The 15,040-nt window shown below is 36.2% G+C and overlaps 1 protein-coding gene across 1 annotated transcript in view; it reads right to left on the bottom strand.

Moving 5' to 3' along the window:
* Positions 1-105: 105 nt before the first annotated feature.
* HTR2C (5-hydroxytryptamine receptor 2C) overlaps positions 106-15,040 on the bottom strand; it is a 287,010-nt gene continuing 272,075 nt past the window's right edge. Inside the window, exon 6 of the mRNA XM_017514709.2 lies at positions 106-3,570. Coding sequence (XP_017370198.1) covers positions 2,744-3,570 — 827 coding nt within the window. The 3' untranslated portion in view covers positions 106-2,743. The remainder of the gene's footprint in view (positions 3,571-15,040) is intronic.

Below are 15,040 nucleotides of genomic sequence, written 5' to 3' on the forward strand. Positions count from 1 at the left end.
AAAAAAAAAAAAAGAAAGAAAGAAAGAAAGAAAGAAAATGAAGTTAAGTGGTATATTTTTCCCTCAAAAGATTCAGGGGGAAAAAAAGACATGTGACATATTAGCCAACATTTAATAAATTTAATAAATTAATAGGAAGTCTCACAAAACCTGGAGTGAATGACATACAGGAATCAGGAATAAGACAACACTTTGCAACCACTCACAAAAAGTACCATTTGACAAAAGAGAGGAATTACAGAAAATAATATGAGGCAGTCTGTTGCACGTGTCTTACACAGATATACATATATAATAATACATCAAAATGATTTGTTTGATGGTAAATTCATCACCTTTATATTTATCACATGGACTTCTTTAAAACATTTATAAAAGTTTGTAGATTTAACATTGAAGGATAAGATTTATATCCAAATGAGTATATTTGCTTCATACCAAACTGCACAGAACTTACGAATAGCACACAATTTGAAGATAATTACCATGTTGGGTACTATTAAGTACTACTACTTGATGACATAAGAATCATTAACAAATGTGCTATAAGCTTTTATCATTCAACTTATTGCTAGTACTTTTGGAAATCTGTGGTGTATATTTTATTTCTTTGTAAAACATGTGCTATGAGCTTGCCCTGCTAGTTCAGAAATCAGATGTTTCCAATTTTTTCTAACACTCATACTACTTCAGATCTAAATGCATGGTCTTTTTAACGATTGCGGAAGGCTTTTCTTCAGTTCTTCTTTTATCAGCTATTCTGCCCTAACTCAATACAAATCGATGGATTCATGCAACATACATGGCATACATGCAGGGCACCATCTCTATGTGCAGAACTCATGTTAAATGCATGCTGTGTTTCTTCAGACATTTTCATTTCGGTAAGAATTAAATCATCTCATTCTGTTTCATGTAATTATTTTAACATGCACTTCAACAGACCTAACAGGCAAGGCAGGTAGACTTGACTTTCATGTTATATTTGGGTATGCTCAAGCAATTGACTGATGTTTGGCAGTGTTGCAAATCAAATAGAGACTGTATAAGTTTCCTCAAATACAGCAGCTCTCCCACTGCTCCTGTGGCAGACTATTGGATTTATCTATGTTTGAGAACACAGACAAGGGGTTTTAGAGATTCAGATTTTTCATTCACCGATTTTAAGATACTGAGAGGCACACTCTCAGGTGTGTAAGTAACTGTCAAGCGTAAGAACTAGCATCATGAATTCTTCGAAAATTTATCCACAGTTGTGTGAAATGAACACACATGGAAATACTGTCACTAGAAACACTTGTATACTCTGCACACAGCATAGACTGAATGGTTTGACTTTAGCAATGCTTGAAAACCTTTCACGGTTTATAAACTATTAAAATGATACTGAATTCTTAGAGAGCAGCAGGCCCACGAATGAAACAATGGCCAACACTTATTGTAACACAACACTATATTTTAACAAAGATTTAAACTTCTGGTACATAATTGCAGTGCAATGAAGAGCTTGCCACCTTCACAAATTAGCTGCAGCCTTTTCCTGCACTAGAGAGTTTGGAAGGATCTGAAAATGAGATAAATTTTGTTTAAAATCCAAATGGAAACTCTGTATTTCTGTTATCCTCAGAGTTTGGTAAAAGCGTCTTTTTAATTACTTTTTTTCACATTCTAAGGGCCCAGTTCTGTAGTCCTTAATCCAGTAAAACTTCCAAAGTTTCTACCATCTATACTTCCAATGCAAGCTTTACTCAAAAATGGACTGCTAAATTGGGTCCTATAGATAGAGGTACCATAATTAAGAAAATATTTTACTAAGGCTCAAAATACTAATTTTACTTTGTGTGAAGCACACGAATTTCCAGCATGCTGAGATCAAAACCCAATTGATGTTGAATCTGTATTGGGGAATAACTCTGGGATCTCATTTCCCAGTTTAATCATGTAGTTAGGAATTTACTAAGGACCAGAATGAAAACACTAATTTCAGTTTGCTTGTTGTAATAATCAGAATTTGAACATTGTCTTTAAGAAGTGAAAAGCTATTTGGTGTATTGTATCTCATCATCCTTCCACTTCTGTAGTCCTGGTTAACCAGCTGCTATGTTAAAATACCACTATGTTTGGGGACAGACATTGCAGTAAATACCAACACAATATTCTGACAATGTCAAATTTTGCCCCTATATGAACAACAAGACGAAGTTCTGCCTTTGACTCACTGACAGATGTATCAGAAAGCAGAACCTATCTTACTGTGTTTATGTGTGTAGATGAGCAGAGCAGGAATTTAAAGTGTATATTTACTGTTAACCTGGAACAAATTTCCATTTAATTTGTTAATTTAGTTGTGGTTGAAATAAAACCACTGCATGTGCCTCATTCTGGTCTCCTGCAAATGCCACCTGAGATGAACATGAACATTGCCATATACACAAAAGAAAGAGAGAAAGGAAGGAAGAAAGGAAAGAAGGAAGGAAAGAAGGGAGGGAGGGCAAAAGTAAACATTTCATTCATCAAACAATCAAAATAAGTTAGTTTCTATCTATCATAAACAGTAAATATAGAACCCTAAATCTCAGTAATGTAGGCATGATTGTAAAGTACAAGGTTGCAAAGCTATATGTAAAAACGCTTTTTATCAGACGGAAATATTTACATTAGTTATGACCAACAGGAAAATTAAAGAAGAAAATTTTCCTACGTGTATAGCTTGTACTGTAGGAAAAGACTGTGCTGTTCTTTCTCACACACTGCTAATCCTTTCGCTAACCACACTGGAGGGATTTACTGGTAACTCTAAATTCTCAACTTGCATCTCTATACCGGGCTCATTGTCATTGGTTTTCTTGACTACCGGTTCATTGGTATGCCGATAAATGTTAACATTAAGCTCCCTCCCAGACAAAGCAGTGGCGGCAACTCTTGGAATCTGCCTGACAGGAGGTTTTTTCTCTATTTTATAATTGCAGCGCAAATAGTTGGAGAATGCCCTTCGGTAAACTTTGTTGAAGAGAGTATACACCAGAGGATTGATTCCTGAACAAACATAACCAATCCAAACAAACACATTCAGAAGCTTTTCCATGAGCTTTTGGTTACAGGACTTCTCACAAAGAACCGACAGAATGTTGGTAATGAAAAATGGGCACCACATGATCAGAAACACAAAGAAAACAATCCCAAGGACTTTCGAAGCTTTTCTTTCATTGTTGATAGCCTGCATGGTGCCCCTAGGACGTCTCTCCTTCTTCTTTCTTCGGCGTGCATTCTGATCTTGGTTAGGGTTTGCAGAGTTCTCTTCCTCGGCAGTATTCCTCTTGCAGCACTTCAGGAAATCCAGACTTAGTCCAGGTGGTTCCTCGGTGTGGCCGTGCAGTAACATCAAAGCTTGTCTGCGAAGAACGTAGATCGTCAGGCAATACGTAATCACCATAATGGTCAGTGGTATGAAGAATGCCACGAAGGACCCAATAAGAACGAAATTTGGGTCGTTGAGCACGCACGTTGTGTTGTTCACGAACACCTTTTCTTCATCCCTCAGTCCAATCACAGGGATAGGAACTGATACACCTAAAGGAAGAAAAAAGAACGTTGTTACAGCATATTGAACAAAAAAGAAGAGCGTTGTTATAGCATATTAAAGGACTGAAGAGATTTATTCAATGGCATACATCAATAGGCATTTTACGGGAGGAAATTCAGACCTGATATTTGTTGAAAGCTATTCACGGCATAATGGATAGTCACATGAAACAGTAGCAGTATGGCATCCGAAAATGATGGCATTTTTCATGTTAGGAATGCCTTCTTCCTAAATTCTGTAGAAGGCATGGAATTACCGTCATTGAGCTTAACTATATTAGAGACACGGTTGTGTCAAAGAGAGGATTGTGTAAGTTTTGTTGGATTTCTAGTTTTAAGAATCGTCCTGGTTTATAGAAGGCACTCAATAATTATTTGTTGAATCAATGAATACATTCACATCTGTACTTGATGACATTAATAAAGCCAATCATTCTTTAGCATAGCATCTTCCAAATTCAACAAAAATGAGACATATACCAGCTTTAATAGTAATAATAGCCAATTATGAATTATTTACTTGTCTCAAGGACTCTTGAATGTTAAAATGAAAAATTTTAATGTTGACTGGGCTGAGTCTGATCACTATGCAGAAATAGTCAATAAGCAGAGACTGAAATGATTCTCGTTTTAGCAAGGGTTTCTGTTTGTATGTTTGTTTTATTTTGAGTCTCTGGGCATAAGCAATGTTTCAAAGTCAAGAGAGGGTAAAATGTAGAGTTGGGAGAGATGCAGTCCTCCAGTGGAATTTTGAGCATTTTTGTTTTTAAGACTACTGAGAGGTAGTACTCTAGGGAAGCATTTCCTTCAATAAAGAGACCCACAGGCAGAAAATATCAATGAGGAGGTGGGAGCAGAAGGTGATCTTGTGCCTGGGCATAAGTAAGAAATCTGGAAGCTTTCAGAAATAACTATGATAGGTCTTGAAGGGGTCCTACACCAATGCATAGAGATAAATAGATAATCAATAGAGATAGAGATTGTTATCCTCTGTAGGGTCCACAGGAAGTCGAAGCCTGGGAAGTTCAGATTGTACTTGTGGGATTCCATCAGAGGTTATTAGGAATCCTGGGCTGGTAGGTGTCTACATCACAAATTGTGAGGGGAGACAGAAGTGCATTCTCCGAGATCCTTGCTAACTTTAGGGAACACACGGGCACCTGTGACAAACCTCAAACAGAAAGCCCTTTCAAGTTGCTTTAATATCCCTAGTCAGGTATAGAGTGTCTGAGTGGATGATCAAGAGGGGAAAAAGGGGTCAACGCTTCTTTGCTAGAGCTTGCTGAAGATGTTGACTGATGTTTAATCTCTGGGAAGATAGAAGGAAGAGAGCATTTTGAAAGTGATCTTTAAGTCTTCTTCCTCAGACATGGAATTTCTAAAACGACTGGCCTTTTCCTAGAGTAAGAAGCCAAGTGACAGGGTAAGGAAACAGCAATAGAAATGGCAAGATTTCCTTGGCTATTGGTCCATGCCTATCTATAGCTCTGAACCTAGGCACACCATTCAGGAAAGTAGGAAAGACTGAAAACTAGGAGGTACTGCAAACAGTAATTCTCAAGTAGTGCAGGGCCAGATCCTTATGAAGAGAACTTTGCACCATGGATGGGGTGGAGTGGCAATTATTAGAAGAGAAAAGAGAAAGTGATTTTTCACTAAGTATGATGGAATGCCTGGGGAAATTTCAATGGGAATTTGGGAATATAGAGTACAGCGAAACCACACAGAATATATTTCTTAAGAGTTAAAAAAAAAAGCATTTAAGAAAGCTGCCAGACTGTGTTGTTAGAATCATTATTTGAAAAGCCATAAATATAAGGTAATCTCTAGAAGCAGCATAGGTCAAGCATGCCATAAAGACATCAGTATTGGCTTAACCTTAATGACATATTTTAGTGGCAGGTTACTCTGCAGTAGGTTAATATAAGATTTTTAAAAGAGGGAAGAGTTGTTTTAAAAAAATTTACAAGAGAAAATGTTAGAGAGAGAACTTACACATTTAGAGATACTTAAAAGATCTAGCAAGTAATTATAATATGTGGCTCTTCTTGGGATCTTGATGCAAACAAATAATGTTAAAATTTTTCATGACACAATTAGAAATCTGAACAATGACTAGCCTTTGGATGATATTAAACAATTACTGCTCATTAATTTTTAGGTGAGATATTGATATTGTGCTTATGCAAAAAGATAGCTCTTTCTTTTTTAGATATACATACTAAAACACTTATGGATGAAGTATTGTGATGTTTTTAGTTATTTTAAAATAATACTGGAGGGAGAAATGGATGAAAGTATGGATGAAACAAGACAGTCCACAAGCTGATAAGTCTTGGAGCTGGATGATGAGTTCACGGGCTTTATTTTATAATTCTACTTTTGTAATCTTTGAAAGTCAACTATTAAACAGAAAGTTGAAATTTTTTTTTTTTTTTTTTTTTTTTGAGATGGAGTCTTGCTCTGTCACCAGGCTGGAATGCAGTGGTGCAATCTCGGCTCACTGCAACCTCTGCATCCTGGGTTCAAGTGATTCTTCTGCCTCAGCCTTCTGAGTAGCTGGGACCACAGGCACGTGTAACCATGGCCAGCTAATTTCTCTAATTTTAGTAGAGACAGGGTTTCACCATCTTGGTCAGGATGTTCTCAATCTCTTGACCTCTTGATCTGCCCACTTTGGCCTCCCAAAGTGCTGGGATTACAGGCGTGAGCCACCGCACTCGACCAATATTTTTTTAAATATGAAAAAGAGGAAAGAAGATATAGAGGTCCTTTCAGAGACAGAGTAACATCACTGTTAAACCTCAGATTTAAAAAGCCTCCAAAACTGATTGGTCACTGCTAACCTTGGAAGTGGTTCCTTTCAGAGGAAAAAAAATTTGGATCCCTAAGTAGGAACATTCAACCACCACTTTGATATAACTGTAGGGAAGAAGGCCACCTTCTTACAAAGTGTTGGTAGGAAGCTCCATTATACCTTTCCGAGTTCCTTACAGCAAAAGCAATAAAGGATGCAGGAGTGGCATTTCCCTCTTCAATCTCCTCCCTTGCCAAACACCCAGCACCTTGGATACTAGAGCCTGGGGCTAGAGACTCCATCTGGGGAATTTGCTTTCACTCTAGAAGCATCATGACTTAGGCAGATGTATCTTCAATTTCCCACAGGAAATACTGAATATATTCTAAATATTTCTAGACACGCTTGGACGTTTCTGGGGAAGGCCTCACACACAGGCCATAAGATTGGTGGAAGTTTGCATCACTCAAAGACCAACTCTGGAATAATGTTAGCTCACTTCTGTTAAATGATTTACTCACTTGTTTAAAGGACTCTTGAGCCTAAAGTATACCTTGTCAAGGAACAATAAGAGAGGGTAGCAAAGTCACTGTAGATGAGCTGAAGCTGTTATTGGGTAGAAGAGTCCAATTTTATCCCTGGCATCTATTTGTATGATTTTTTGTGCATTGAGGAAAGGGCGATTCTAATCGCTGCCATTTATTGAGTGTATTCTATGTGCCAGGCACTGAGCCATGCATATTACTGACATTACAGATGTAGAATGTATTGTCTCAGTTTGGTTCAAAACTTTATAAGACAGATATTATTTGACAAAGTAGCTTAGCCACTTTACCAAATCTGCACTGTCATTAGTTTTTTTTTGTGTTTATTTTTAGAAACCATGAATGCAATCAACAAAACAAGAAGAAATTCAAATTATTTCGAACATGTGAAGAAATTATAAAAAGCAACAACAGAAGCAGCATTAATAACCATATATGTTGCACACATTGTCTTATTCAATGCTTAAAAAAAGTAAAAGGTAAGTGTCAGCAGTTCTCAAAGTGTGGTTCAAGGACCCTAGGGTGCTCTGAGGCTCTTAGAAAGATTGCTAGGTTTTCTTTCCCTGTTTGTCTTTAAAACGACGTTTTCTTCATAAATTTCAACCAAAACAATGTACCACAACCAGCTGAATGTGGATACATATATGAGAACCTAGCTTTCTTTCTGTCAAACAAGATATTGAAAGAGGTTTTCAAAACTGGGATGGGTGCAGTGGCTCACGCCTGTAATCCCAGGACTTTGGGAGGCCAAGGCAGGCGGACCATCTGAAGTCAGTAGTTCAAGACCAGCCTGGCCAACATGGTGAAACCACCGCTACTAAAATTACAGATTAGCCAGGTGTGATGGCACATGCCTGTAATCCCAGCTACTCGGGAGGCTGAGGCAGGAGAATTGCTTGAACCCAAGAGGCAGGGACTGCAGTGAGCCAAGATCCTGCACCTGCGCTCCAGTCAGGACAGAGCAAAACTCCATCTAAAATAAATAAATAAAAACACATAAATAAAAGATATTTTTAAAACTGTTAAATAATGCCTGTTTTCTCCCTGATTTGTTTTGGAAATTATAGTTCATTTTCAAAAATATGTTTTTATGTTAACTTTAGATGGATTTATTATTATTATTGAAAATAAAATTATTCCTAAGTATTTTAAACAGTTGTAATTTCTAATACAATAGATTTAAGCCACATAAGCAAAAACTCTTTTGGAGTCCTTATTTATTTTGAAGAGTATAAAGAGGTCCTGACACCAAAGAGCTTGAGAACTGCTGTTCTACATTAATGGATTAAGTTATTTAGGCACTAGAGAGTTAAGTTCAGCAAATGCGTAAAGTCTTTCTTAGCATTTTTATTTCAACCAATAGTAATTCATGCAATATTATCATGTGTGGTAAATATAAACAACAGCAATACTGGCAACAAAACACTTTAAATTCATCATCTCATTCATTTTTGTAAAAATTCTGAAAGACACATGGTATTTGATGAAGTTAACTTCAGAAAAATTAAGTAAATTTAGCAAATATCATGAGACAATATTCAATATTTTTGAAATTCCTGATTTGACCAAAAAGGAAAAGTAGACATGAACTACCATTGAAAATATCATGTGTCACTAACAATAATTCCAATAATAATAACTACCTTTTACTGAGGGATTCTTATGTGTCACACATTAAGCCAAATATTTCATAGTTGTTATATGCTTTCATATATTATTTTATTTTATTGTACAAAAAATATAAAAGAAATGATTAGGTAGAATCAGTGAACTTTCTGAGGTTAACTTCAATAAGTTATCTTCCTTAGAATTTTAGAACCAACAAAGACAAGTTATATTTCATGTTGTGCTGCAAATCTCAGGTACTTCTTCAACTAATAAACTATCAAATATATTTCACATGCATTATCTAATTCAGTTGTTGCAAATTTCTGAAAAGTGGTTATTATTTATTGAGGTTACTTAAACTCTGAGAGGAAGAGTGCCTTCAGTAAACATATGAGTCTTACTTAGCATTTTAGAATATTGAATTCAGAAACATAGTTAAGTTAAAGCTTTACTGAAAATATCACATGCTATTTCTACTACTATTTTATTCAAAAAATAATGTTACTACTATTATAACTACTACTGCTGCTATAACTACAATTATTATCATTCATTGAGTGCTCATTCTGAGTGCGTAATGACTCTGATACTTTGTCTGCATTACATACTTTACATGCATTATCTCATTTCAGCCTCTTAAAAGCCTATTAATAAAAGAGATAAGTTCAGAGGATGTATAAAAACATTTACATTGTTTCTTAAAGCCTTGAATTCAAGCAACACAGATCAGTTCTCTTCAAAACATAAGGTCATATGCCAATGATTCTAAGAGGCACATTTCTTTCAGATTTTAGCATCTTTGAAATTGTGATGCTTCATACAACCCATAGTGTCTTATAATCATTATTGGCCAGGTAGTAGTCATTAGATAGTTGTCATTCTCAGTACATGTGTAAAACTGGTCTGAAAAACTTATTTTTACATCTTCTGGTAAGATCAAAACTACCAGCACCAAAATTTGCAAAATGAATGTTAGCCACATGACAATTCAGTGTAAATGAAAATTTATGTCATTACAGACAAAGCGAAGGAGTATCCTGAAGAAGACATCCTTAATAGCTTCAAATGCCACAGAGAGGTCTAGAATTTGAAACATTTTCTCTATCTTTGAAAAAGAAGCCATTGGTGACTATAGAGAGAACAATTATAGTGAAGACAGGAACAGACTGCCAAGAGATGGATAATAAATCGTGATACAAGAATTTATAGAATGCATTTCCTAGGACAGCTTGACAAACAACAAAATGAAAACAGGGAAATTATTGTTAACGTGCTGGATTATCTATTTCCATGGGTTATTTTGCATGGAGAGGAAGTTTTTTTTCAAGAATACCTAGAAGACCATACTACTTCAGGCTGACAGGAGTTTTTGAAGTCTAGTGATGCTGCAGTCATTGTCATTGATGTGGCTCCTGGCAAGCCCATGTGTGTTGATACTATCTCAGACTATCCTCTTCTGGGTCATTTTGTTGTTCATGATATGAGATACACATCATATCATGATGCTGTGTCATCATAGCAAGGGACAAGAAGGCTGTTGGAGCTGACAAGGTCACCAAGTCTGACCAGAAAGCTCAGAAGTCTAGATGAATATTATTCCTAATACCTGCCACCCCAGTTTTAATCAGTGATGGAAGAATGGTCTCAGGATTGTTTGTTTTAATTAGCCATTTAAGTTTCATAGTAAAAGATAGGTTAATGATAACAATGCATTGTAAAACATTCAGAAGAAAAGGAGAATGTTTTGTGGACTTTTTTTGGCATCTGGCAGTTTTAAGTTTATTAGTTTTTAAAATTAGTACTTTTTAAAAGAAACAACATGGCCAAAATCTGTCACAGAATTTTGAGACCCATTAAAATGAAGCTTAATGAGAGAAAAAAAATATTCAATGATGTCATATCGGATACCATGGAAGAAGGAAGATAAAATCATTTTTAAAGAGAATAAAGTAAAAACTAGAGCAACAAATCCACATCTGTCAACCCAGAATTTTACGTTCAGTGATCATATACTTCATAAATGAAGGTAAAATTAGGAGTTTTTCACATCAACTAAAACTGAGAGAATTTGTTGCCAACAGAACTTCACTAAAAGAATGCAAGGGGGCCAAGATGGTCAATTAGAAGCAGTTGCAGTCCACAGCACTCACAGAGAGGAACAAAAGGGATGAGTGGATAGAGTATCTTTAACTGAAATATCCAGGTACTCACTTTGGGACTGATCAGGAAAACAATTCAACCGATGGAGAACAAAGAAAAGCAGGGTGGGGCAATGGCCCACCTGGGAGCAACACAGAGCCAATTGAACCCTTACCCCCAGTCAAGGGAAGCAGTGCGTGATTGTGTGACCCTGGGAAACCATGCTTCTCTCACAGATCTTTGCAACCCATGTATCAGGAGATCCCCTTATGAACCTACACCACCAGGGCTGTGGTTCCTCTTGTTGTGAGTTGTGCTGCCTAGCACATGTGTACAGGCTTCTGGACCTCCAGGGGCTTTACATACTCCAGTTCCGGGATCCCCAACAAAGGTGTCTGCAACTTAGGCAAGGCGGGAAATCTGTACACACCATTAGGAAAGGGGCTGAATCCAGGGATCCAAGCACCATTGTTCTGCGGGCCCCACTTCCATGGCATCTCACAAGATAAGATCCACTGGTTTGGAATTCCAGCCAGCCACCAGCAACAGGCTGGAGCCTGCCTGAGATACAGCTTTCCTATACACAAACAGCAGATAAGCTGAGAGCCAAATAATGAATGAACTCTTATTCACAAGTGCCACAAAAATAATACTATACTTAGGAATACAGCTAATAACGAAAGTGAAGGACCTCTTTAAGGAGAACTAAAAACCACTGCTCGAAGAAATCAGAGATGACGTAAACAAATGGAAAAACATTTCATGCTCAGGGACAGGAAGAATCAATATAATTAAAATATCCATAACTGCCCAAAGTAAGTTATAGATTCTGTGCTATTCCCATTAAACTACCTTTGAAATTCTTCACGGAATTAAAACATTTTAAAATTCATATGGAACCACAAAAGAGCCTGAATAGCCAAGGCAATCCTAAGCCAAAAGAACAGAGCTGGAGGCATCACTTTACTTACCTTCCAATTATACTGTAGGGCCACAGTAACCAAAACAGTATGATACTGGTACAAAGACAGACACATATACCAATGGAACAGAATAGAGATCTCAGAAATAAGACTGCACACCTGCAACTATATGATCTTTGACAAACTTGACAAATGCAAGCAATGGGGAAAGGATTTCCTATTTAATAAATGGTACATAGAGAACCGGCTAGGCATATGCAGAGAACTAATACTGCATCCCTTTCTTACACAATATTCAATAATCAATTAAAGATGGATTAAAGACTTAAATGTAAAATCCAAAACTATAAAAACCCTAGAAGAAAACCTAGGCAATACCATTCAGAACATAGGCATGGGCAAAGATTTTAAGACAAAGACACCAAAAGCAATTGGAACAAAACCAAAATTTGACAAACAGGATCTAATTAAACTAAAGAGCTTCTGCACAGCAAAAGAAGCTATCATCAGAATGAGTAGACAACCAGAAGGATGGGAGAAAATATTTGCAACCTGACAAAGGACTAATATCCAGAGTCTACAAGGGACTTAAACAAATTTACAAGAAAAAAACAACCAACTCCATTAAAAAGTGGGCAAAGGACATGAACAGACACTTCTCAAAAGAAGACATTCATGTGGCCAACAAATATATGAAAAAAAAGCTCAACATCACTGATTATTAGAGAAATGGAAATCAAAATCACAATGAAATATCATCTTATGTCAGTCAGAATGGTGATTATTAAAAAGTCCAGAAACAACAGAGGGTGGTGAGGTTGCAGAGAAAAAGAAATGCTTTTACACTGTTGATGAGAGTGTAAATTAGTTCAACCATTGTAAAAGACAGTGTGGTGATTCCTTAAAGACCCAGAGGCAGAAATACTATTGACACAGCAACCTCATTACTGGGTATATACCCAAAGGAATGCAAATTGTTCTATTATAAAGATAAATGCACTTGTGTGTTCATTAAAGCACTATTCATAATAATAAAGACATGAAATCAACCCAAATGTCCATCAACGATAGACAGGATAAAGAAAATGTGGTACATATACACCATGGAATACTATGCAGCCATAAAAAGGAATGAGATCATGTCTTTTGCAGGGACACGAATGGAGCTGGAAGCCATTATCCTAAGCAAACTAACATAGGAACAGAAAACCAAATACCTTGTCTTCTCACAAGTGGCAGCTGCATGATGAGAACACATGGACACATAGCAAGGAACAACACACACACTGGGGCTGGAGGGTGAGGAGGGAGGGCATTAGGAAGAATAGCTAATGGATGCTGGACTTAATACCTAAGTGATCTGTGCAGCAAACCACCATGGCACACAGTTACCTGTGTAACGAACCTGAGCAGCCTGCACATGGATCCCTGAGCTTAAAATTAAAGTTGGGGAAAAAAAGAATGCTAAAGGAAGTTCTTTAGGCTGTTGAAAATGATACCAGGTGGAAACTCAGAACTGCTGGAGGAAAGAAGAGCACCTGAAATGGTAAACATGTAAGTAAATAGACTACTTTTTATTTTCTCCTAATTTCTTAAAAGGTAAGGTTTTGAAGCACAAGTAAGTTGATTTTAAAGCTGTGTCTATGACATATGTAGCAGTAGCATACATGACAACAGTAACAAAAATAACAGGCTTGAAAAATCAAATTATACATTTTAAGTTTCTTACATGTCTAAAGTCTAAAGTACAAAATGAGCACATTATTAAAATTAAGGAAGCTTATGAGATAAGATATTGGATGGCAATCCTTAAAGGTACCTAAGTAAATAAAAATAACTTAAAAATACAGCTAAAAAGTCAATAAAAGAACCAAAATGCAATGCTAAAGGCATTTAGTAAGCAGAAGAGAAGGCAGGAAAACAGAAACAGGAAAACAAAAATTAAATGAAACTAAAAGAAAATGAAGAGCAGGATGTCAGACTTAAACCCAGTCATATTGACAATTACATAAAATGTAATTGATCCGAATAGTTCAGTTAGGAGGCAGAGATTTTCAGATTAAGATAAAAAGGAAAGATAATCAGTTGTCTTAAAAGTGATAAACTTTATGAAGATATATATAAGTAGAAAATTAGAAATTATGAAAAATTATATATTGTGTGAATAGTTATTACAGGAAAGGTAGCATGGCTATAGGTGTATTTCAAGACAAGAAATATTAGCAGAGATGAAAGGGGGCATTCACAATAATAAAAGGACAAATTCAAAAGTAAGGCATACCAATCCTAAATGTGTTTCTCCCAATGACACGCCTTCAAAATATTTGAAGCAAAGTTTAACAGAACTAAAGGAAGTAATAAACAAATTCACAATCATCGCTGACAATTTTAACATTCCTTTCTTAGTAACTGGCTGAAAAAGAAAGTAAAGATAAAGAAAATATGAACTCTGTCAATTAGACGTAATTAAAATTTACAGAACACTACACTGAATGCTTCTGAATATACCTTCTTTAAAATGTTCACATGGAATACCTACAAAGGTAAATCATATGCTGAAGCATAAAATATCTCTCAATAATTTCTAAAGACTGAAATCTTATATAGTATGTTCTCAGATAGAAACAGAATTAAATAAAAAATTAACGACAAATAAGATGTTGACCACTCATTTCCCACACTCCATCTAAATAACAGGAAAGTCAAATTACAACCATCTAAATAGCTCATGGGCCAAAAAAGAAATCACAAGAAAAATTGGAAAAACATTTGAGAATAATTTGCTGAACACACAGCATGTAAAATCTGTGGGTAGGGCAAAAGCAATATTTAGAAGATTTTTTTTTTTTTTTTTTTTTTTTTTTTTTTTNTTGAGAGAAAGACTCACTCTGTTGCCTGGGCTGGAGTGTGCAATGGCGTGATCTCAGCTCATTGCAACCTCTGCCTCCCAGATTCAAGCGATTCTCCCTGCCTCAGCATCCCAAGTTGCTAGAATTACAGGCACCTACCACCATGCCCAGTTAATTTTTGTATTTTCAGTAGAGACAAGGTTTCATCCTGTTGGCCAGGCTGGTCTTGAACTTCTGACCTCAGGTGTTCCGCCCACCTTGGCCTCCCAAAGTGCTGGGATTACAGGCGTGAGCCACCACGCCCAGCCTAGAAGAAATTTTAACAGTAAATGTCAATATTCAAAAAGAAGAAATAATTAGTTGCGTGATCTACTACCTCATGTATAGTGTAAGAATAATACAATACAGCATAAGTTCATTTATACCCCCCAACATATGTGTCATTGTTTTCATATGATTTATTTCTAAATGTGGCACAACTCGACAACATTTTGTTATAATTATTTTTCACTGAGTTATTACTAGATTTTAAAAAATATAAGAGGCAATGTACACTTTCTATATGCTTCAAACATTTTATGTCCTCAGTTTGTCTTT

This window comes from Cebus imitator, unplaced genomic scaffold, assembly GCF_001604975.1.
Source record: "Cebus imitator isolate Cc_AM_T3 unplaced genomic scaffold, Cebus_imitator-1.0 Scaffold535, whole genome shotgun sequence".
Classification (NCBI taxonomy): domain Eukaryota; kingdom Metazoa; phylum Chordata; class Mammalia; order Primates; family Cebidae; genus Cebus; species Cebus imitator.